The sequence below is a fragment of the Ixodes scapularis genome, unplaced genomic scaffold (assembly GCF_016920785.2).
Source record: "Ixodes scapularis isolate PalLabHiFi unplaced genomic scaffold, ASM1692078v2 PGA_scaffold0__279_contigs__length_252992795, whole genome shotgun sequence".
Taxonomy (NCBI): Eukaryota; Metazoa; Arthropoda; class Arachnida; order Ixodida; family Ixodidae; genus Ixodes; species Ixodes scapularis.
This window is the reverse complement of record NW_024609835.1, coordinates 206,951,660-206,976,054: the sequence shown is the minus strand read 5'-3', so window position 1 is coordinate 206,976,054 and position 24,395 is coordinate 206,951,660. Positions and strand designations below refer to the sequence as shown.

General features: G+C 44.8%; 1 protein-coding gene across 1 annotated transcript in view; it reads left to right on the top strand.

Moving 5' to 3' along the window:
• The window catches only part of LOC8024715 (protein VAC14 homolog), a 90,784-nt gene that overhangs the window by 17,452 nt on the left and 48,937 nt on the right, over positions 1-24,395 (top strand). Inside the window, 3 exon segments of the mRNA XM_029984440.4 lie at positions 7,505-7,567; positions 10,812-10,919; positions 17,796-17,905. Of these exon segments, the coding sequence (XP_029840300.2) occupies positions 7,505-7,567; positions 10,812-10,919; positions 17,796-17,905 (281 nt within the window).

The following is a 24,395-nucleotide window of genomic DNA, read 5'->3' as shown; positions in this document are numbered from 1 at the left end:
AGAGTCACTGTTAGCTGATACAATATCAGACGGCAGTTCATTCCATTCCGATATAGTTCTCGGAAAAAAAGAAAACATCATATAGTTAGTTCGACATTTTATTTCGCGTATTTTTTTTACGTGGTCCCTCCTACTCGATATATAGTGGGGCATTTCTAGATAATTAGACTTGTCTATTCCAGTTAAATCATTGTTGATAGCGTAAATAAGTTTAAGTCTATTTTTCTTACGTCTTTTTTCTAAAGGCTCGATACCCATACAAACTTTCATTTGTGTCACACTCTCTGCTCGAGAATACTTATTCAGAATAAACCTCACAGCGCGATTTTGAATGCCTTCTATCTTATCTATGAGATATTTTTGGTGCGGGTCCCATACGGCACTCGCATATTCTAGATGTGGTCTAACTAGTGAGCGATACGCTGTCCCTTTCAAGATTTGTGGAGCAGAGCGAAGATTGCGGATGACTAAGCTAAGAACCCTGCCAGCCTTTTTCATGATCATATCTATGTGCTGATTGAATGAAAGGTTTTCTGAAAGAATGACACCAAGATATTTAATTTCAGGCACTTTCCGCAACGAGTCTCGACCAATAGCATAAGCCGAATCAATATTATGTTTCTTTTTACTAAAAGCGACATGAAAACATTTGCTTGTGTTTAACCCCAGTTCCCAGGTCCCGCACCATAAACTAACCCGGTTCAAATCCTCTTACAAAGAAGAGACATCGTTAACGTTCCTTATTGTTCTGTAAATTACACAATCGTCCGCGAATAATCTGATATTAGAAGAGATGGAAGACGCTATATCATTAATGTAGATTAAAAATAAAAGTGGTCCCAGCACTGACCCTTGAGGTACCCCCGAAGTTACATCTACGTATTCTGATCTTTTACCCCCCAGGACGACGCACTGTTTCCTCCCACTCAGGTAGTCTTTTATCCACCGGAGCACATTACGGTCGATATTTAAAGCACTCATTTTGTGTAATAACAATTGATGCGAAACAGAATCGAACGCTTTGCGGAAATCCACAAAAATGGCATCCGTTTGCAGTCTGTTTTCAGCCGCACTAACTAAATCATGATAGAGCTCAATTAATTGGGTACTGCAGGAGACACCTCTACGAAAACCGTGTTGGTTAGGGCAAAAAAAGTTATTATCTTCTAGGTGCTTAATTATACTACTACTATAGACAATATGTTCAAATATCTTACATGATATACAGCTCAAGGAAATCGGCCTGTAATTGTCAACAATTGATTTTGGACCATTTTTATGAATTGGTACAACATACGTTTGTTTCCATTCTTTAGGGAGCAATCCGCTTTCAAGAGATTTACAAAAAATTACATAAAAGTATTGTGAAACTATACACGAGCAGGCTCTTAATACCTTGGGGGACATCTCGTCTGGACCGACGGCCTTGTCTTCTTTTAAAGAGTTTAAGCAATTTCTTATTCCCTCTAGCGTGATTATGACGGGAGGCATAGCATTTTCCACTCTATCTGTAAGAATCGGCAAATGTTCGTAGTCACCGTTTTTGAGAAATATTGACTGAAAATAATCATTGAAACAATTAGCTTTAGTTGTATTATCTGTTATGACTCTACCAGTATTTGTAATACTCGGAATGCCTGTTCTTTCTTTTCGTGTTTTTCTAAGGTAACTCCAAAAGGCTTTCGAATTTATGTTGATAGCCTTTGCCAGTCCAGAGAAATAATCCTCCTTGGCCGTACTTATGCTGTTCCTATAAACTATATCCAGCTCTTTTAGACGGTACTCAAGATTGGCAGTAGGATTTTTTTTTATACTTGGAATACATACTTGAGCGTTTTCTAACTACTTTTTTTACTTTATAATTCATCCAAGGTTTGTCGGATTTTGGTGTGTCCTTTACATATTTACAAGGAATGTGCTTATCGACAAGCTTTGACAGCAGATTTCTGAAGTCAGTCCACAGTGAGTTGGCATCATAAGTCAGTGATTTTGACATAAACATATTTAGTTCGTCCTCTAGATCATTTATAATTTCATTGTAATTGGCCTTACCGTAGATGTACACTTTTTTAACATCGTGGCTGGCAGGGACTAATTGCGGCAGGATAAACTTAGCAGTAACTATGTGATGGTCGCTTATTCCCGGTAGGACACTCGCACATCGAACCACATTTGGGTCATTGCATAGTATTAGATCTAGAATATTGGCACCTCTAGTAGCAGTCGAGACATACTGCTTAAGGCCATACGTACTGATTACATCATTAAATGCCGAAGAAACGCCACCGGACGGTGTATTCCCGTCCCATTTTAAATCAGGCAAATTAAAATCCCCAGCCAATATAAAACGATCGTCAGGAAGTGTGGACAAGATAGAATCTAATGACCTGATAGCCTCAACGCTGGCTCCCGGAGGACGATAAAAGGAACCCAATGCCATTGTGCCCATTTCCGGAGTGCTTAATCTGCACCATACGGATTCTACGTCGTTACAATGAATATCATTAATCTCTACACTGTGGAACAATTCTTTGACCATGATAAATACCCCTCCTCCACGAGCATTTCTATCTTTCCTATAAACCCGCTAATCACACGGAAATATTTCAGAGTCTTTGATTGAAGCGTCCAACCATGACTCAGTTGCGAAAACAATATCGGGATTAAAAATCTGCAAAAGCCCATTGAAGTCATCAATTTTATTTTTTATGCTTTGACAGTTAATCAGGAGGACGCCACACTCAGTCACGGTTTTCAATGCTGAAACAGGTCGTCATTGCTTATTTAATTTGATCACAGATTCTGTAATATCATCCCATCCATGGGCGTCACCATTTATGATTAGCTTATCATGCACAAGCGAAACCTTGTCCTGGCCGTTTTGTTTCCGTGCTTTGCCAACCGCCCATAGCCTACGACGAATTTCCCTGACACGAGGTGAAAAATCCCTCGAAACGCCGTAATTACTACCTTTAAGTTTCCTACCATTACTAAGAATTTTTTCTGTGTCCTTGTAGGATGCGAAATTTACAATAATCGGGCGGTTATAGTTAGGTCCATACTTCCCGATCCTATGGGCTCTCTGAACTTCCCCGAACGTTATCTGCAGTCTATCCTGGCAGAAGGCCCTAATCAGATTTTCGGATGCTTCCCAACTCTCGCGGGGCTCCCGATCTTCGATACCATAAAAGACAAGGTTTAGTCTTCGGCCACGATTTTCCAAGTCATCGAGTTTCCTAACCATATCGTCCGCATTCTCTGACAAGATACGGACCTGGTTATAAACTCGTGATGTGTCACGCTCTACATTTTCAAACGTTTGCATTTTAGATTCTAATGATTCAATCCTAGTTCCAAAGTCGCTGATCAAACTATCCAACCTTGTTTGTCTTTTCTCGATGTCGTCAAGTTTGCTCAAAATAGCTGACTGACCCTTCTGTATTTGCTGTATGTAGTATGATAGCCATATCAGTGTCAGGGCCAGGATTTTCCTCGACATCGCCTGCTAGAATCAGCAAGCTTATAAAAAACACTTTCATAGACAGTAGTAAGTTTCGTGCTCTTTGTGGGAAAGGCAGCAGCAATAGAAATCTATCGTCACTACGGTAACAGGGAGCATTTGCCCTTACCTGTAGAAGACAGAAGTTTCCGATTACAGACATGTTGGCGCGATCGCTGCCGCCTTTCCCACTGAAGCCAGATCGGTCGAAAACGGTCCTTTTGTGCCGTTCATCCAGGATGTCAGCTGACGTTCCCGAACGGAGGCGATACAGACTGTCATGCCGGAAGTGCTGAGTGGTCCAGCAATGATCAGGTTGTTGGTTACGGTCATCGGGAATTCCCCGGCGATCACCAGGCGTGTGCCGCAGTGATACCGTTTCGCCGAGTGTGACGTTTCCAAAATCGGCGATCCCAGAAAGCAGCAGCTGTAGAAGACAGAAGTTTCCGATTACAGACATGTTGGCGCGATCGCTGCCGCCTTTCCCACTGAAGCCAGATCGGTCAAAAACGGTCCTTTTGTGCCGTTCATCCAGGATGTCAGCTGACGTTCCCGAACAGAGGCGATACAGACTGTCATGCCGGAAGTGCTGAGTGGTCCAGCGATGATCAGATTGTTGGTTACGGTCATCGGGAATTCCCCGGCGATAACCAGGCGTGTGCCGCAGTGATACCGTTTCGCCGAGTGTGACGTTTCCAAAATCGGCGATCCCAGAAAGCAGCAGCTGTAGAAGACAGAAGTTTCCGATTACAGACATGTTGGCGCGATCGCTGCCGCCTTTCCCGCTAATATATATATATATTAGTACAATATTTGTTTTTGTGAAACCCATTTGTTTACACAAAGAAATGGGTCTCGCTAAGCAATTACAAAGCATGCTTCTGTTTTAGGTCTGACATCGTGAAATAAAAGCATCTTCTGGAATTCCTGCTAACTTAAAATGAGTTTTCCCACATAAGTATTGCACTAAAATGTCTTGGTGGGGGAAAATCTAGTTCATTACGCGCGTCCTTAAAGAATAGTTGCAAACGACCACACGAGGCATGCTTGAAATGACAGCGGTAATGGATGCATTATTGAAAGATTTTCTTTAGTATATTTCCTTTAGGAGCTTTGCTTTTAGTAGGATAGTTGTAGGAGGTGTGCTTGAGTAGATCTCTGAAAGGCAGTTACGCGCTGTTGCTTGTGCACAACTGTCGGGGTCCTCCTGCGCCCTTTGCTGTTCTTCTGCCGCTGTGGCCCTCCTTCTACTTTGCTTAGCATGGTGTGCTTGCCACTCCCACTCCTGAGCCAGAGAGTGAATATTGCGTGAGGAGGAGGGGAGTGAGAACTGGGCAAGTGCTGCTGGCGACTGTGTCTCATCTTTTTAAGACGTGATAGAGAACCTAGAATTCCAAAGCGGCGGCGGCGACGAGGGTGGTGGTGCACGAAAGAGAGAGGGAGCGATAGTGTGTGTTGCCATAGATGACGTGCTTGTGCAAGGGGCGACGGCGATGGGGGAAGAGTGATGGCGAGGCGGTGCTATTGCTCTCTCCCTGCGATCACATGGGTTTTTGAGTATGAGTGCCACCAAGTTTTGCTGGAAAATGCTGTTTTTTGGGGAGTTCAGTTTCCCTTCAAAGGTGCTACGAAATGGCAGCTGCCCATTCGGATGAGAGACTGTGCAACCGGTGGAGATATTAAAAGGAGTATGAGCATCACTAATATTTGCCTACTTGTAATTGACCCCCTGCTGAAACTAAATGCTTTACTAAGTGTGAACACTGGGTGCTCTGCACAAGCACAAAGGCTCTGGAGACAGCAGGTTTTCGCTCTGGATGCATTTAGAACCTTTTTTGTTCTGTAATTGGGTTGTGCTTTCTATCCGTGGGGGTTTGGTTAAAGAATAGGTCGTTTTCGAAAATTCGCAAGTGGCAAGGAGCATGGTGGGTTTCTCATTTCATGCACTGTATGTGCATGTAAAACATGAAAGAAGTCTGGACAGTACTTTTTTTAAGCAGATATTTAAAACAAGTGGCACTTTGCACAGGCACTCATCATCACCCTATTTCAGTGAGTGGCTTCGACTCTTTCCTGCAGATGAGGCAAGTGTGTGCAGCATTTGTGTCTACACTTTGAACATGCTTATTCGAGCTTGGAAATGTCTCAAACGATCCGTTGTATTCTGTGGGGTGCGACTCATCACGTCATGTTTTACTAGGAATTTGGCCGGTGTTGAAATGAAAATGTGAATAGCAAAACAAAACGTCGGTAGTGCTACGAACAAGGACAAGTCAAAGATGTGAGCAGAACTTTTATTTTGTGTGGCCGTCTCCGAAGGGTTATTTGTTTTTTTGCTATTTTAACCCGACTAGCCCAACGGGTCATTTTTGTGATGAGTGGAGGTCTTGACTTGGAAAGGCACTTTCTAGATAAAATTTCTGCTTTTTTTTTTTAGTGCCTAGCATTTGTAGGATTAGCTCTTAATGCTTTATGTTTATGCCTGGGGTGTAGCCTGGATAGAACGTGCAGTCGTCAATTGCACGCTTGGTATGCAGTCGGCAACCGCTCTTGGAGTGGGCGCTTTCCTCAGTGCATGTTCAGCAGCCGGAAAGTGGACTACACATGTTACGAAGGAGTGCAGGGGTGACTGCGGCGGACTCAGGGAGGTAAAAAGGGAAGAGCAAGGGACGCGGCTGCAAAAGGAGAGCTTTGAGCTTAGCAGTGACAAAAGCCAGTTGCCATTATGCGGTGGCCGACCGGCAGTTCAAGCTCCAGTTCGTGAACAATCCGTTTGGAGCAGTTTCTAATGTGTGTAACAGACTGTTTTTGGGCAGTCATGGACAAAGGTGTTGTAAATACTCTGCATTTAGAAAGTCTTTGGGAAATGCCAAAGAGACAACCATTGTTTTAAAGGGGTAGCTTTATGGGTGAAAGCTTGCAAGGATTTCGGTGTTGTTGTTTGTTGTCTGTCGTCGCAGCGGAGACGGAAAACCCTTCTTTTTCCGCCACATGGGGGGGGGGGGGGGGGGGGGGGAAAGAGAAGTCGGGTGTTCCCATTGCCCGCGCCATGCGAAGAGGGATGAGAAGAGAGCCTTTCACAACCCGCAAAGAATGGCGCAATGACGAGGAAGCCTCAGCGGAGCCCCTTCCCCTGTCGTCTGCCAACAATAACTTCGATACAGGCATTTTTAAACATTACTCGTGTTATACGAAATCCCACTTTGGCTGTATCCACTTGCAATGCATAAAGTTGGAGGGTTTTAAAAGCTTCCATTGCATTCGATTTTACTACAACATCTCTACTTCTCGAACCAAATTTGAAATGTGAAATATGTTCTGCCAAAACTCGTCGGCTTCCCCCAAGCTTCGCCTCGTTTCTCTGCATGCATCCTCTGCTTGTCGCTGAACGTCAAAATTACTCTCTCTCTTCATGCCGAACAACACTGGAAAAACCTGCGCGTTCGCTTGCGTCGTCGCTGCTGCCGACTCTCTCTAATGGCATTGCCATACCAGGGCCATGCTCTGTCCCAGGAGCAAGCGCGGAGGGAACAACAGACTTCCTCGGCTGCCGACCGGTGTCGCGCCCAAACTGACCACCAGCGAGAGTTGGGTGGTCAGTTTTCTCACTCACTTTACCAGCCGCGGAGCACTCGTGGTAGTTGCCACTGGCATCCACGACACCAATCACGACGGCAGCGTGCTTGAACCGGTTCGTACCTCCGTCCTCCGGTACGTGACGACACCATTTTTCCTCGCATTGCACGAATGTGCTGCACCTATCGCTTTTACTTTACTCATTGTGGGCGAAAAAGCCACCCTTTTTTTGTAGGTATGGTGACAGAGTTGGCAATGCAATCTTGCCCAGCATTGAAATCGGAGCACCCAGCTTTTTGAGCTTGAAGGACCCTCGATAAATTTGCCATCGCTGTTTCTTTCTCTCTGCACTTGGTTTGGAGTTTGGAAACAAACGTTTGAATGGCCAGATGCCCGACTAGGTTTGTTTTTCTGCTCGCCCCGTTGCAGTTGGCTGCCGACTCGGACCAGCACGTCAAGAATGGGTCGGAACTGCTGGACCGTCTGCTGAAGGTGAGTTTTGGCGGGCCATGACTAGGGCGTGTATTTTCTCATATTTAACATTGCAAAAAATAATAGGCAAATGTTTTTCGGTGTCTGCTTACTTTTTTAAACAACGGTGTATTTCGGTTGGACGACCCGTGACGAAACACTGAATATTGGTGTAAGAAACAAGGCTCTGTACGCCCTTTGTCAAAGTGAATAAATGCTGCCGCAGTGAGTGTAATTGAGGTTCATTATTGCATACGAGCTCGGTGGCCATGTCAAATGTTGATGATTTTCTGTAGCCGCAGCCCTAACTTCAGTCTCAGAATCGCCAAAAAAACGCGCAGCTTTATCTTGTTCCTTAGTTCAGTTTCTGTTATCGGAACTTGAGAAAAAAAGCACAGAAGCCACGTTTCGCTGTGGAAGTGGCAAGGTTTTCAGGGCACCTGCTGCGACTGCAAGGTGGGCAAAACCTACACCCATCGGCCCCTGTAATCGAACAGACTGGAACGGTTTTAGCAAACCCAAGACAGGGCGACATCAAACCGAACCTGTAGCCCCGGAAGCCCATGAAAACTAAACACGCAATAATGAATGCATCTTCGTTCCCAGGCGAAGTGACACGTTCTCCAAGGTCAGTGGCGCTGGACCCAGGGGTGGAAGCGCTGCGCCGATTGCTCCATTGTGTGCCAATCCACTTTTGCTGCGCCATCCTGCTCCCAAGTGCAAATGTTGTGTCAAAACTAGTAAAAAAAGACTTTTATTTTTAAGTATATATTTATTGGGGCACTCTTCCTTGCTGGCCACAATGGTTTACTGTGTTGTGTTTGTTTAGATAATTATAAACCAAAGTTATGTACCAATATGATTGTGTCAACATGGAAACAGGTGACCCTCGCTTAGTGAAAACGCGGCAGGTGCCTATTTTCATCTAACGAGAATGATCATGATTTATTCCGGACCAGGTAAATAGACTTAGCGTTCCTTTTCGTTTCATGTTCTCATGTTGACGAGTCGTCAGGTGCCAGCAGCACGAGGGAGAACCACGCAAATTGGTTGTTTTAAGTTGTGCGTTTCGAACGCGAGCAATGCTTTTATTGTTGTTCAGAAATATACCCTATTTGGACGAATATGAACAACACGCAATAAGTGTTATGTTTATTTTCGTTCTTTGTACCGGTGCCTTCAAAGCACTTCTCTTGGCGCGTTGCTTTGTGCCGTCAGTGCCACAGCTCAGCCACCAACGGCGTGTAGGTGTCTGATCTCCAAAAATAGGACATTCACAAGTGGCCTTGCAGAAGTAGTGAAGCAGTGGTTCTCAACCACTTGTGCTTCGCGGATCCTTTGTGAATCGGTGGAGATGATGGAGGACCCCGTTCATTTTGAGGGGAAGGGTAAGGTATAGGCTAATTATGATAATGATTTGATAAGTGGATATAAATAAGGGCTAGCATGAAGCAAACTTCTTTTATTGACATATACTCGAGAAAACTCGCCCGAAAATTGTAATCTTTCTTCTCAGTCTGAGAAAAGCCAACTTTTATTGCAGGACTTGACTGATACAGCAGGGCTTCGTAGACCCGTGGAATGCCTCCACAAACCCCTATTTGAGAACCACTATACTAAAGCATCGTTTGGTATTTTATTTATTTATCAATTTTTTTGCACAGTGGTGTTGTGTTTGGCCGTTTGTATTAAAAATACAGGGTGTTACAAAAGAAAATTTAACGGTCTTTTTTACCACAAAAATAAACTAGGCAACGCCGAATGCTCATTCTCCGCCCAAAGATAGAGCTAGAGGTCACAACCAGATGCCAAAGTTTCAGCCCGATCCGATAACTTAATCAAAAGTTATAAGCCCATTTTTGCCCGTTTTCGGTTTCTGGTGCCATAGAGCCCCATGTGTTCGAAAACTTCGTCGGCCGCCATTTTCCCATTGAAATTTTCAGAAAATCAGTTCTAACTTTTGATTAAGTTATCGGATCGGGCTGAAACTTTGGCATCTGGTTGTGACCTCTAGGCGCTACCGTTGGGCCGAAAATGGGCGTTCGGCGATGCCTAGTTTATTTTTGCGGTAAAAAAGACCGAGTAAATTTTCTTTTGTGACACCCTGTACTGCACGCACTAAATCGCATATACCGATAAGTCTCGTGTGAACGCCCGCCCCTGAGAAATCACCTTTTTGGGCTGAATATCCATGACATAACGATTCCAAAACATTGATTCCCCCCCTTAAAAATGATTACTCATCGATGGAACTGTTTACCTGTGTTGCCTGTCAGGATATCATCAGACACTGCATTTCTTTTTTCCGAGGTATTGATGAGTGCTGGCATCTGGTCACCTGATTGTGTCAACTGTTGTTAAATTATAATGATCAGGTTTTTGTTGTTCCTACCACTTGCAAATTTTTCATAGTTAATGTATATTTTGTTTATTCTTTTTTTTCTTACTCTATTCCCCCTTTCCCTTTTTTTTTCGTAATGCCTTTGGGGGTGCTGAAGGGTATATTGAATAAATAAAAAATAAATAAATAAATTTTCATTTCTTATGCTGATTCCAGCACGGTAAAAGCAAGAGCACTCGCGGAAGATGCTGCGCACTGCTATTACTTTTTTTGTGATGCAACCGTGTGGGGCTCCTACAATGCAACAAAAGCCATTAACCTGCTGACAATACCTACAGCGCGAGAATCGAACAGTGTGTAGCTAATGAATCATCGGCCACCACAAACAACACATGGTTTAAAGAAACATATAAGCTTTGCTAAGCGCATGGATCAGCAATCAGCAAACGAAAAAGTGCAGGCTCACCATATGCGTTTTTGTTGCTGAATAATGGTGCCTACTCGCATTGCCTGGCAACCATATTTAGTGAGCAAAAAAGACCAAAGTAGTAGCTAATTTACGAGGCACCTTGGTGTGCACCAGGTGCTTGTATTATCGAATCACAAATTTACAAACAGTCACGGGACTGTGAAAATTTTACCAGTGATTCTGTACTTCTAGCCATGAAATTATCTAGGTTCTATCGAAACTTCATACTTCATCATCCACTGTGAAATTGCCATAAAGTGCACTACGTATTTGCCGCATCAAACGCCATGGTGCAACTTGTCTGCAATTGGCAGTGGACTGCATTGCGAGGTAGCTTTCTTGGCGTCCGTCACATGTGTTTGTGTTTTCTACTGCCCTTAGGAGTGCCCTTGCCATCTGCTGCCCTTTACCATTTGTCTGTCGTGTGACGTTTGTGCCCTCTGCTTGTGGTGCAGGACATAGTGACGGAGAGCGCCTCATTTGACCTGGTCGCGTTCATGCCACTGCTGCGGGAACGTGTGTACACTAAGAACCACTTTGCCAGGGCGTTCATCGTTTCGTGGGTATGTCATGCGCCTTTCTCGTTTGTTTGAGTCTATGCTCCGTTTCACCTTAGGGTGGACCGCAGCAGATGCAACGAGCCATTGGAGCCAACCCGGTGCGAGTGTCGCGCGCAATCATGTGACACGTCTAAAGCGTTGAACTGGCTGCGATAGCTCAGGGCATTTACTGCGGTCCGTCTTAAGGTGATGGTGAAATACAATAAGAAAAGCAAGGTTTTATTCCTTTATCTCCTTTTAATTGATTCTGTCAGGATTGCAGGCAGTCTTTGAGGGTAGATTAGCAACAGGAATAAAAAATGAAATTAACTGTGTGGACGAGCACATGCAGCCAATGGCTCAAAGGATTGCACAGAGCAATCTTCCAGAAAGAAGTCTGAAAGTATGTTAATTGTGCAGGGCATCAGCATGCTGGAGAAATGCATGTAATAAAATTGTAATGTGTGTATGTTTACGCAGCTGAAAGTTAGTCGTCCTCAATGGGCATGTGGTGTCTTAGCTGTGGATGAGAAATTTAGCCAGTGCAGTACAACGGCTAGCCTGGAGTCTTTAACGTGCACCACGCAGTAGTGATACATGACCGGACACCGGTACGATGCTTATCCAGATCGAAACGGGCAAGGGTGGGGATTGAACCCAGGATTTCTAAGTTCTGAAGCACAATCTCTCACTCCATGTGTTCCGAGCTGGTGTGCGCCGACCACTGTTCCCCCGCATGTGTAGTTAATAATCAATGGTCTAAAACAAGCACAAGAAACTGTCTTCAAATAGAAGTGCAAAATAATTCTATGCACAAATTTGTCAGGCGGAGCAGTGCCTTGTCATAGGCTCTATTTACATTTACCAGACTTTTTGTTTATAACGTATTCATTTTAAGGGCCCAAGCTTGGGGCATGGAAAGGCAGCAGTCACAGAATTTATTGGAAAGAAACAATAAGTCAATGCGATGAGGCAGAGAAGTCCCCGGCATTTTTTTTTTAAAGACAGAACTCTGTTGGTGATTTAAGCAATGGGTGAAGGATGATGGTTTCAGTACAAGGGTCTAAGGCAGTGGATCTCAACCTCTTATATTGCAGGGACCCCTTCTGGATCGGCAGTGGTACAATTACAATCACAAAAGGGTAAATTAAAAAAACTAAATGCATAGAAACCAGGGTTGAGATTCTGAAACAGGGAATAATATCAACTGCACTCACTTGACACAGATGTTTTGATCTCTTTAGCTTTGTGGGACAGCCAACATCAGTGAAAACAAAAGTTTTATTGCTTGCCTTGACTAACGGTCGATGACTTTTGGGACCCCAAGAGGTGCTCAGGGAGACCAAAGGGTCCATGAACCCCCATTTTAGAATCGCTGATCTAAGGATATATCAACTGTTGGTATTGCTTCGAGTACTGCCCACTTTGTGCCAATGATCGAGTGGTGATGGAATGGAATTTTCTGAAATAATTTTAGGAGTGCATTTTTTTGTATGGAGGTAAGTCCCAAGGAAAGAACGATAAAGCGACACATAGGCATATGGAAAGAGAGGGGCATTTGTCTCCCCCTTCCTTCCCCCTTTCCCTGGCCCCTGTAAAAAAATTTAATTGCTTCGGTGATAAAATTTTGGCTCCTGAAAAAAATTCTGGGATCACTCATGAAGCAGCAATATTACTGGTCTGCTTTGTGTGGCCTGAATAGATTTTATTAGTAAAGACTGACCAGGGTCACGCTCACTATGCCCCGTTTCACTTCACGATGGACCGCAAAGGATGCTGTGGTCCATCTGGGTCACTATTGTCGTGAGCATCACGTGACCTTCAAAAAAAGTGCTGCGATGCCTGGGGTGCGTTGTCACCCGATGTGTTTGCAGCGTTGGATTGGCTCGGATGGCTCGAAGCTTCCTCTGCTGTCCATCGTAAGGCGGAACAAAGTATAGACCTTCAACTTTGCGAGAGGTTTATACGAGATCAGCTTTAAAAATTGTTGTGCCAGGAGGCATTCATACCACTGAGGAATTGAATGCAGTTGGACATATGGAATAAGTGGAAGAACACACTAAAGAAGTTTGGTGCAAGCAATCCAAGCAGCTAACCCTAATTGAGCTTGTTACGACAATGAGACGTCTGTTGTACTTTACGCTGAATGGCCATATGCGAAAGGCACATGACTTGGTTCAGCATTTTTTGGACTTGTTCATTTGAGACATAGTATGTGCTGCAATTCTATGCGTTCCTAGTGTCCCATTCGCCTAAGGAAAAGGTAGAGCAGAAAGACTAACTTAAAGGTGAACACAGTAAAGAGTGTGTTGACTTTTTGGATCTCTTTCGGTAGATATAGAATTAATTTAGAGGCTCATGCGATATTGCTTTGAAGGCATGCAATATACTTAAAGGAGAACTGCACTGCATTCTGGATTGAAAATATTTCCAACCTAGTAAAGAAGTTCCCACAGCTTTATGTTAAAAGGAAAATGACAATTTTATGCGAAAATAATTTCAGACTCTAGAACGTCCGAGTTCAACTTCAATATTTACCTTACGGTTAGTACAAGTTTTGGTTCTCACTGGAGGACTAATTTTTCGCTTTTGAAGCACAACTCCGGTCAACATAGTATACTTATCGCCAATGCCAAGCTGGGTGCTCGTATGTATTGAAAACCGAAAAAAACAACAAAAAACAATACTGTCGTGGTTTAGAACTTTTCCACCGTGAAAGCAATCTTTGTTTGTTTTAATGTGAACCCGTGTTTGTTGACACTTGCACAACGCCTAATCTCTTTGAAGTGGCGTTGTGCCTGTCCGGCAAGCTATTTAAAAAGTTACTTCTCATCAAAAATAGCCGAGTTTAGCAGCAAAGTCGTATGTTTACTTTTGGATTGCTTTCATATGTGAAGATACCATGTAGCAAAAAGTTGTATCGTTTCTGTTTTAAAAATAGCAATTGTTTTGCCGGTAGTACAAGGGTTCACATCACAAAAAGGTTTCTTTTAAAGAAAAATGTATGAGAGTATTACTGCCTGGCTAAATGTATTCCTGCATTTGTATTTACAAATACTTTTTTTTTTTTTCAAATGCATTTCTGATATGTATTGCAATACTTTTGTACGGATATATTTCAGTATAAGTTTTTTAGTAAAGTTGACATTTGGGCTAATTGGTAGTCTAACATATTGAGGTATTTTGCACTCAAAGAAGAACAGGACAGAAAAGAGTGCCAGTCACAACTATGTTTACTAACAAGAAAAGAAACTAAACGGAAAGAAAAAACCCAAATGATCCTCCACAGACTTCTGCATCTACCACCAGCCCCGTGTGGGGTAAGGCCCATGTGGGTCGTTCATTGTCTGTTGAAGGAATTCTCTTTCTTTGTTTTATAGCATTATGGATTCTACACTAATACAATTCCTGTCCTCACAAAGGATGTGGAAGGCCTCCAGTACCTTGCGGGTCAATTTGTCTTTGTTCTTCTTCAAGATGTTGGTCTCGCCGAATAATGGTCTGCTCTTGCACTCCTACGGTGGATCGGAAGATTTCTACCCACTGTAGCCTTCAAAGAGTAATCATGCTCCCGGAGTCAATCATTGAGGCATCTGCCCATTTGGCCTATGTAGCTCTTGCCACACGGAAGTGGTATCTTATATACAACGCCCAAAGCACATGAAAGGAATGGACCTTTTACACATTCCGACGGAACCAGGCGGTGGCTGCACAAACTAAAAATCGCGGAAGTGACCTACTTGCGCTACCAATTGATAATGGGAGCTACACTACCAGTTATTTAGCTCTCTGAGCTGCGGCGCGTCCTCAACGCGACTTTAAAGAGGGGCATCCGTGGCGTCCAACCAAACGTGTTTTTCTTTCCGTACACTTTCTTTTTTTGTGTAACACAGTTATATATATGCTGCAATTACGTGTTCTACTCGCTGATCCACAGCCTCCTTCCAAATTTCCTTGATTTTTCGTGCAGACTTCCACTGCTTGGCATTGGGCGCTCGCGCGTGCGCAGAACGCTTCTCGGAAAAAGTTTATTGCTTTGCATGCTTCTTGGTGCACTTGTGTTTTGTGGGACCCTCACCATGCACATTCACTCTAGGGCAAATTTGATTCATTGTTTTGTGGTGCTGAAAAAAGTACCGTAATCTCCCAAATCATCGCCCACCTTCCTGCCACCTGAAATTCATACAAAAAAGTGGGGTGGGCCATGTGTCGGTGGGTGAGCATAAAAAGTTTAAAAAATCGGAAAGAAAAAAACGCCCATTTTTTGTGCGTGTTTAGCGCGGCTGCAGAAGAGATACATTAAACTCAAGATTCAAATTAGTTTTATTGCTTTATACAAAAATTGCGCATGAAAGAATGTTTTACTATTGCAAAGTCCGTTGCTTGCTTACACGCCATGAACACCGCCAATCGGCATAGAGCGCGAATGTTTGTTCTGTGAAAGCACATTACACTGCTATGTTCTCCTCCTTAAATAAAAAAAATATAAAGTTTACAAGAATATACAAAAACCAACCAGGTGCAATGAGCGAGCGAGCGAGCAGACCAAAGAAGTGACAAAGAGCAATGCTGGGAAAGCCGGCGATCGTGTTGGCAAATACTTTGATGTCGGGCCAAGTCGGGTGCCTTGTCAATCGCAAGCTCTTGCTCAACTTTCTTGTTTGGTGCATACATGCGTGTGTACTGTCAACGCGGGTTAAGGCGGCGTTGCTGCGCGGCCAGGAGCACAGAGCTCGAAATGGGACGCTCTACAAACGTCTGTGTACGGTGTTCTAGCAAAGCTTTATTTACCCCCCACTGGCTTTGTCTTAAGCATTGCAAAACCGCCGTCTACGACTTGCCGGGAGAAGAAGCGGGTCCGCGGCGACCCTACTTCGGCGTAGACAGACTTTCACTTTACACTCCGCGGTTACATTCCAGGATAATAAGGTGTTCCCTTACCGAGTAATCTCTAAATGGGTTACTGCTTGTTTTATCTTTCCAACTTTTTTTTTAAATGCAAAAGCATTAAGTGTATTATGGAGCAAGCTAACATTATCAATTTCAAGTGCAAAAACGGCACCTAGTTTCCCCGATCCCAAAGGAGCGAAGTAAAACTGATGGATTTCGTCTTCAGTTGCATTGGCTTCCGCGCGTTGACGGGGCTCCCATTGGCCGCTGCACTCGTCAGTTTCCACGACCGCTCACCCGATGGCGCTGCGTGTCCATCAGTGCGCCGTTAACACAAAGCTTCCGAAGTCAGCATGCCCAGGGGGGCACGCGTGCCAACCCGCAACGAAAAGTATGCAGCAGACGAAAAAGGGAGCAGACGAGCGACTTGCACGCTTTTGCATTCACAACTCATAAGAAGTGCTTAGGCGTAACTCAAGCTTTTTTTTTTGTAGAGCAATTTTTTTGAAAGCAAAAAAAACTATTATTCTGTTATCCCTATCGTTTTCTTTTCGCACGGATACACTACGACTTCGGGGTCGCTAGTGGTGGAAATACGTAAACAAAAAGAGGTGTCTTTCTCTCCTTCGTTTTACTCTGTCACGGACGTCCTAGAACTGCAAGGTCCACAGCCGCGTCATTTGGGTACTATAAATGTATGCGGATCGTGGAGTCAGCATTGGGGTATTGGAAGGGGTGAGTGATGACTCGGTGTTTTCTTGGAAATTGATATTTGCCCAAAAAGTGGGGTGGGCGATGACACGGGGATAGGCGATGACTCGGGACATTACGGTAGTGGCTTGCAACATTTTTTAAATTATGGGAGATCCTGTGCAGGTACGGTATCACCACTGGTCTTGTTTTCTCGACATTGGTCTTGTTGTTCCGGAAGCCTTTTACCTTCTTCACCGAAGCGTTTGCCACATCAGCCAACAGGGCTGACGAATAGCCGGATTTTCTTAGCCTACTTGCATACTGAAGCTGGCTGCCATAATATGAAGACAGGACCTTTTTAGTGCCTAGCCCAGACACTTTAGAGCTATACCCCTCTTGATGACTTTTGAGTGGGCCGAGCCATAGTTCAGAAAGCCTTCCTTGGATCGTGGGCACTACGACCAACAAACATGGGTGTCACCCAGGTGAAGCGAAAGGTCTAGGAACTGAAGTACCTTTTCTTTGGGCACCTCAAATGTAAACCTAAGGCCACCTCTGTACTCTGCAAAGGTTTCCATAATGTCTGCTACTTGTATGTCCATTAGTCCGCCATCTTCAAGAATTACCAGGAAGTCATCAACATAGCTGGCGACCTTGTTCACTATTTTGCTTTCAAGCGCACTTTCTACCGCACAGTCCACTACCCCCAAGTAGATGTCACTAATGACTGGGGTGACGCAGGATTCCAGGTACATGTACACGTCATTCTCAATATGGCGACGTACCGCAGGCTGGGCTACGCGATGGCGGCGCACAACGAACTGACGTTGCAACGAACGTGGAGCTGCTATTTTTTTAAGAGTGGTTCGTGATGCCAGCCAATTGATCTTCAAGTGCAGAACATTGAGCGGAAGAGATATAAGTGTAAAACAATCGCACGACAAACAATTCATGGAAGTTTGTCGTTGTCGTCGTCTGCATCACACGCCTGAGTAGCGGAGGAAAAGAAAAAATGCTGTCGGGGGTGTAGCTTGTGACTTCCGGTCGTGAGATTCAGTGCTCATGTTTCAATTTCGGTTTTGAGCGATCAAATTTTTTTGGCTTTATTAACAATATACTTGACTCTGCAGCAGAACATAGATTGGCTAGTCTCCTGGCACCATGTAAATTGCCTGACAAAAAATAGGAAAAATGAATTTTGGGGTGGTGTCAGTGTCCCTTTAGTCTGCACACATATTGCGTGTGCTCAGCACCCACGCCTGTGGCTTTTTTACGCAAACACTGCTTGTGCTCACGGGCGATGTCGTCTTCGTTCAGGTGTCGGTGATGAACTCTGTTCCGGACATTGACATGCTCATCTTCCTACCCGAGATCTTGGACGGACTCTTCAACATCCTCGAGGATCCTTCTGTGGAGCTCAAGAAGATGTGAGTCTGTGAAGTACCACTACCATAGAAAGATCAAGATCAGACGCCCGCCCCCGAAAGTCACCCGTCTCGTCTTCCTGGCTAAACATTCTTAGGGTAAAAATGCCAAAACATCAGCCATCCCGTCAAGTTAATGCGACATTCAGTGGGACTTCCCACAGCTGCTGCCTGATGGAAATGCTAGGCCGTGCCTTTCATGGGATTTTCGTAATACCTCGAGAGATAGCCCACATAATATCAAAAGCAAATCAGGTAAAAATAAGGAGTAAAATAACTTTCGGTGTGCAGTAAGAAAAAGTTGCAAAGTAGTACTGTAGTTTTTGATTCTGGTACTTGCGAAACTTGAGATTGCAGGGAAGAGCGATGAACTAAATTTGACTGTCGTTCTCAATCAAAAATTCTCTCGCCATGGCTGAGTAACACCATTTCTGCCGAGGTGACCATTGGCCAGGGTCCTGCAATTACTAGAAGTGGGCTATCTTTCGGTGTTTTTTGAAAAATATGAAAAATCGAGCCAAAAATATGGGTGGGTTATATTTTGAAAGTATTGCGGTAAGCACATATTTTTATGAGTGTTTTTCAATGAGAATATTGTCATAAACGAGCATCATCACAAGCTTCTCAACGAGCATTATGAAGGAGTACGCTGGGAGCGTTACAGACAATCAGGTTATATATATAAAGTTTATACTACCGTAATATCCCGAGTCATCAACCACCCTTGAGTCATCGCCCACCCCCTGTTTTGGGCGAAATATCGATTTCGTAAAAAGCACCGAGTCAACGCCCACCGTTTCGGGCAATTGATGCCCACCCGTTTCGGGCAATTGATCTCGTAAAAAAAGCACCGAGTCATCGCCCAGACCTGAGAAACGTCAATTCCGAGCCCCACAAATGGCAAACAGAAAAAAAAAAAGAAAAGAAAGGGCGCCCTCCTGCATTTTCACGGCTCCAAACCAAATCGGTGGATGCAAGTGCAGAAGAAACACAATAAAGATAAGAAAGCGAACCTATATTTATCTGGCAAACAAAAGCAGACACGTTTCCGATCCTTCCTCTCCTGCTCGCACCCCCCTCCCCCCCCCTTCCCGAAAAAGAAATAAATATAAAAGGCCAGAAGGTCCGTTTGCAATATAGCGCTTGGACGCGCGGATCATAGGGTCAAAAAAGATAGTAGGAGGGAGAGAAAGAGATAACAGAATGCCGCTTTATGTTCTTTTTTCTGTTCATAACTGAAAGTCCGTTTTCACCGAAAAGACAAGTCAGGCCGCGAAACCGCAACTTAAATAGGACGCGGATCGGATGACTAACTCAATACTGCGAATACAAGTGGTTCAGAACAAAAAGCCTCGTTTGGATTCGATTTTCTTTGTCCAAAACCTACGCCGGCTGACTTGGCATTCTTTGAGAACGTCGCGACCACTCCGCGAGAAGTCGGAGTATGTTTATAGAACGCCGCTTCCTTTTGTTCCTAACTGAAAGTCTGTGTTCGCCCAAAAGATAAAAAAATGCCCATCGGTAAACCGCAAAGGGGTCAAACGCCGTCAGAGCTGTAGGCGATTGAAGCCTCTTTCGTGCTCTTTTCTCCCACTCCCTTTCCCCCAACATGGCGCAGACCTACCGGCAGTATAAGCCTGGAAACAAAGCGTCATTTTCCTTTCCCAAAGCATCCCCCCCCCCCCCCCCCCCCCCCCACAAGCCGATCGGGCGCTGGCGCAGAGTGTAACCGGTGGCTGCGTTCTGAGAACAACCAATGGCTGCGCTCCGCGTCGGTGCCCAATTGGCCTTGGCCGCCCGCAGCTCCGGTTGTACTGCCACAAAAAGTTGTCCCGGAGCCGCACGCGCGCACGCACAAACTCGAAGGTCATTGAGTTTGTGCGTGCGCGCGCTTTCCGCGGCAACGGTTGCGCCCGCGGAGAGAGCTTTTTTATGGTTTTCGCTTTTGTCATCTTATTTTTGCTTTTGTACTGGGTTTGTTTTAGGCGTCGGTTAAAGGCTGCCGGTTTGCTTGGTTCCGAAGTCGAAAAGGAAGCGGGGACCCGCTTTCCTTTCGGCTTTCGTCACCTTTGTTCGGTCACTGTGGCTTCTTGCGATTTTTCTTTTCTTTTTCTTTTTTTTCGATGATTCTCTTTTTTTTTTTTTTTCCGTTCACAATGGACCGAAGGCTGCAGCGGTCGTGGCTTCGAATTGCGCTTGCTCGGAGGAGGCAAAAACGAGCTACACGCAAAGCAGTGGATTTTGCTCGACAGTAAAATGAGTCGCAAGTAAGATACCAACCCGAGATTTGAGTTCAGTTAATCTCCTGTCTAGCTTCGCTATACACAGACAAAAAAAATCACATTTTTAAACTTTTTCGAAACTTTTTGAGCTCGGTACCCGAGTCATGGCCCACCCCACAATCTTTGAGAATTTCAGGCCATGGGAGTGTGGGCGTTGACTCGGGATATTACGGTATATAGTATTCAGGCCCCAGCAGGGCTCGAACCAGGGTAGGTACGGTGGTGGTTGGATATTATAGCCACTGAGCTACTAGCACAGCTGGTCTGGAAGGGTAAATGGTTTTATTTGAATACTAATGTACCGGCAACAGCCTGGTGCTCATAAAGATGACATCTGCACGGTGAAATCGCAGCTTGAAGTCTTAAACCAATAGCGATACCACAGAGCACTGGTTCGAGCAAGAGCAGGAAAGCTGTTTCCAGGTGAAATGCCAATGAAAAGAGCGCTCGGCACAGAAAAGAGATATTCTAGTTGCAACTCGATTGTGGAAATTGAATGTGCCTTAAAACTTCGTAAGAAGACCCATCCAAAATGAAGAGGTAAATGGTGAAAACAGGAGTGGGCTATGTTTAGAGATGCAACAGCAAAACTTCATAAAATATTAGTGATAAACATCGGGGTGCCCATTACAAACCACGTGACATGGGAACTGAAACCGGTAGATTGTGGGCATGCCGAATCCGTGTTTCACTATGCGATAACACGCGGGAATTCACTAAAAACTTTGTGTCATGGGAAAGGATATTGCAGATTCTAGACGCAGCGGATTTGCGTCTCACGGTGCACAGGACACGCGAAAACCCACCACAAACTCGCATCTCACGGGAATGGATTGCGCAAATCGCGGAAGCAGCAGATTAGGATTTCATAGAGCAATAAACACATGGGAACCCGCCGCAAGCTTGCGTGTCACAGGAAGCAATATTGCACGTGCAAGTCATAGACGAAAATGTGAGAACCTGCTTGGAAGTCGCTTGTCACACTGGCTGGTACAGCGGCTTGATGAGATTTCCGTTGGGCAGTGTGTGATATTCGACGGGAATCAGGGTGGTGGGCAATGTTTTGCAAGTTTTATCTTACGGATATTTAGTCCGAAAAATGGGATGGGCAATCTCTCAGGGACGGGCGTCTTTACGGGATTTTACCGTAGTGGTGTAGTAACGAGTAAGAGTGTGCGAATACTCGAATATACGAATTCGAATCGAATAGGAAGTTCCCGAATAATTCGATTCTCGAATTGAATTCCTAGTATTCCGTCACTCGAATATTTGATATATTCGGCCAAGAGTAAAGCTATACGCACTACATAGTATGACTCGACTGGAAATGGCTATACGCACTACGTGGAGAGCTCATGCCATTTGGGTCACCCTTTTTGAACGGTGCGTGTATCACTGGGGAGCTTGTTAACACACACCCCTGCCTGCGTTCACGCCGCTTTGCGGCCACAGTATGCGGCTGCTAATTACAAAACTTAACCAGTACACGTCGCTTTGCGGCGTCCAGCCGGCAACCCAAGCCCCGCTGTCCCCGATCGCACCTCCGGAAAGGGAGTCCCATACCATTTAGTTCTGCGAAGTTCCGTTGACAACATTTGTTTTTTTCAGTGTTTATTGTAAAAAAGAAATGTCGTAAATATTGCCAAATGCCTCAACAATACAAAATGTTTGAGAAAAAAAAAAAAGAAAAAAAGAGGCCCACACTGTGGATCGAACCTGCGTCCACTTGCATATAAAGCAGACACCTTACCACTATGCTACGCCACCGCTTAGAAAACTCGTTGTAACCATTCGTTTGATATCGTTCCGCGTAGTGCGTATAGCCATTTCCGTCCGAAGTATACTGCGGAGTGCGTATAGCTTTTACTCTTCGGCCAAAGACGTGCAGTCGGCGCAAAGCCGACAAAAGAGACGTTTTTTCTGCCAATGCTAGCGCCGTGATGTTCCACAGACCATGCGAGAAGCACCTCTTGGTCGTATCATTCCACAAAAATCTAATGCACAGGTTAGAAAAAAGCAAAGTAATGAACGCCACAAGCTTTATAGCACGCAGATTTACTCATGATCCGGACGCAATTTAACCTTGAATCACAACCAAAACATCCCGTTTGCACCGCTTCTAAAGAGGAATTGTTGTTTAAGAGCTATATTTACGGTGCTATATGAATTTGTAATTGACGCCTGCGGTCGCCGCAGAAAAGTGGCCCTTATTTATCACGTGACTGGTCTTTATTTATCACGTGGTGCTTGCGCTCTTTCGGAAGCTTCCTAGGGCCTCTAAAAGTAACTTATTCATCTTTCTTCGAAGTATAACAAAAAAAAAACTAAGATTAATAAGTAAGTTTTAGAGCCCAAAGGGGAACTCCGGAAAAAGCGCAAGCAGACGTGATAGACCTGTGTGCCAGTCAGGTGATGGCAGCGGCGACGGCGGCGCAGAGAAACACGTTGAAGTGGCATTGCACAACGCTCGGCGTGCGGCGGCGGCGTGACTTTGCGGCGGCGCAAAGGCCTACCACGTGACCAGCGGCTACTCCCGCGGGCACCAACTACCACTCGTTTTGCGCCATAAATATAGCTCTAAATTTTTTTTGTTTGTTCTAAATTCGTTTTATAAAATTCTTTTTCCATCTAGCCTGTTTAAAAAAAAGTTTTTTTCCTTTGCATGTGTCCTCTAAAGGGATACTGAACCGAAATTTCGAGCTCACTAAACAAGGCCGGGTGGATAGGCGGGAAGCTGCAAAACCATGAAATATCATTCATACGGCGATATATCTAACGGATCGCCATATTTTTTGGTAAAGAAGTGCGCGACTGAACCCGGCCGACGAGGCCGACGAGACAAGGCACGTCGCGATTCCCATTCCCTCTCCTCCTCGCTTCGTCCCGTCAAGCTGGGGAACCGAAGCGAGGAGGAGAGAAGCGAGGCCCCTTCTCCTCATTCTCAAATTCTCCCGGAGGACAAATACATACGTCAAAGAACTCGCTTGATCGCGAATAGATAATATAGCATAATAAATATTATACTGATAAACATACACAGAAATTAGTTGTGTTTTCTGCTTGTTACACATTTTTTTTTTTTCTATTTGATTTGCATTTCTCAGCGGCCATTTGCACATCACATCCCTTACAGAAAGCGGAATGCTTACCTTTAGTACTTTTTTCACATTGTATTATACTTTCCTATGTACTTTTTCTTTTCGGAGGCGGCCAATCGGGTGAGGTTGCCGCTATCTGAAGAGTCACCGCTCATTATCATACGTGGACGAAACCAGGCAAAGCCAAAATCCAATCGGTTTCGTGAGAAAGCGCGTACGCGGCTGCGTTGCCTGTGTACGGCTTTGGGTGGATAGATGAATGAATCGAGGGATACGTAGATCCATATGTATAGTTTTGTTTTTAATAATTTTACATGCGCTTGTTGGGGGGGGGGGGGGGGGGGGGGGGGGTTGTGTAAATCTTTATACAGCGTGGAGTTGGTTATCCATTTGAAAGTTGTGACGAGTAACTCCCTGTAGATGAGCAATTTAGCCAGTGCAGTACAGCCGCTAGCCTGGGGTCTTTAATGTGCACGACGCAGTAGTGATACTCGACTGCACGCCAGTACGATGCTCACCCAGATCGAAACGGGCGGGGGTTGGGATTGAACCCAGGATTTCCTGGGTTCTGCAGCACGAGCTCTTGCTTCATGTGCTCCGAGCTGGTGCGCTCTAGCCCATTCGGTCACCGATCCCCCATGCGCTTGCTGGCTAATACGAGAGCCAGTGCTTTAAACTGCATATTGTTATTTCCTTAGAAAAGGTTTTTCTATCTATAAAAAAAAAAAAGTCAGTAGATTTTCTTTTTTATCAGGGAATCAACAGACGCTGTGCAAAATCGGTAGATCTGAGAAATCGGTAGCAATGGCAACACTATTCGGAACTGCAAGCCAAAAATTCTGATTCGGAACGAAACGGAACGCAAAAATAGTGTGCCTATATTTGAGAGGGTTCCCAACCATTCGGTAGTGGCGTTTGAATTACGAACTGTGAATTATGAACCGCGTTTGAATTACGAAAAGGCAAAAGCGCCGATCGGGCAGGCAAAGTATTTGGGGCAGGCGTCGTCGCTCTTTCCGTTTGCTCGCCTTCTTTCCAAGCGACTGCACAACACATGCGCACTTTCCACCTATCTACGCAAAAGCCGTCTCCGTGGTTTCAGTTTCGCTTACT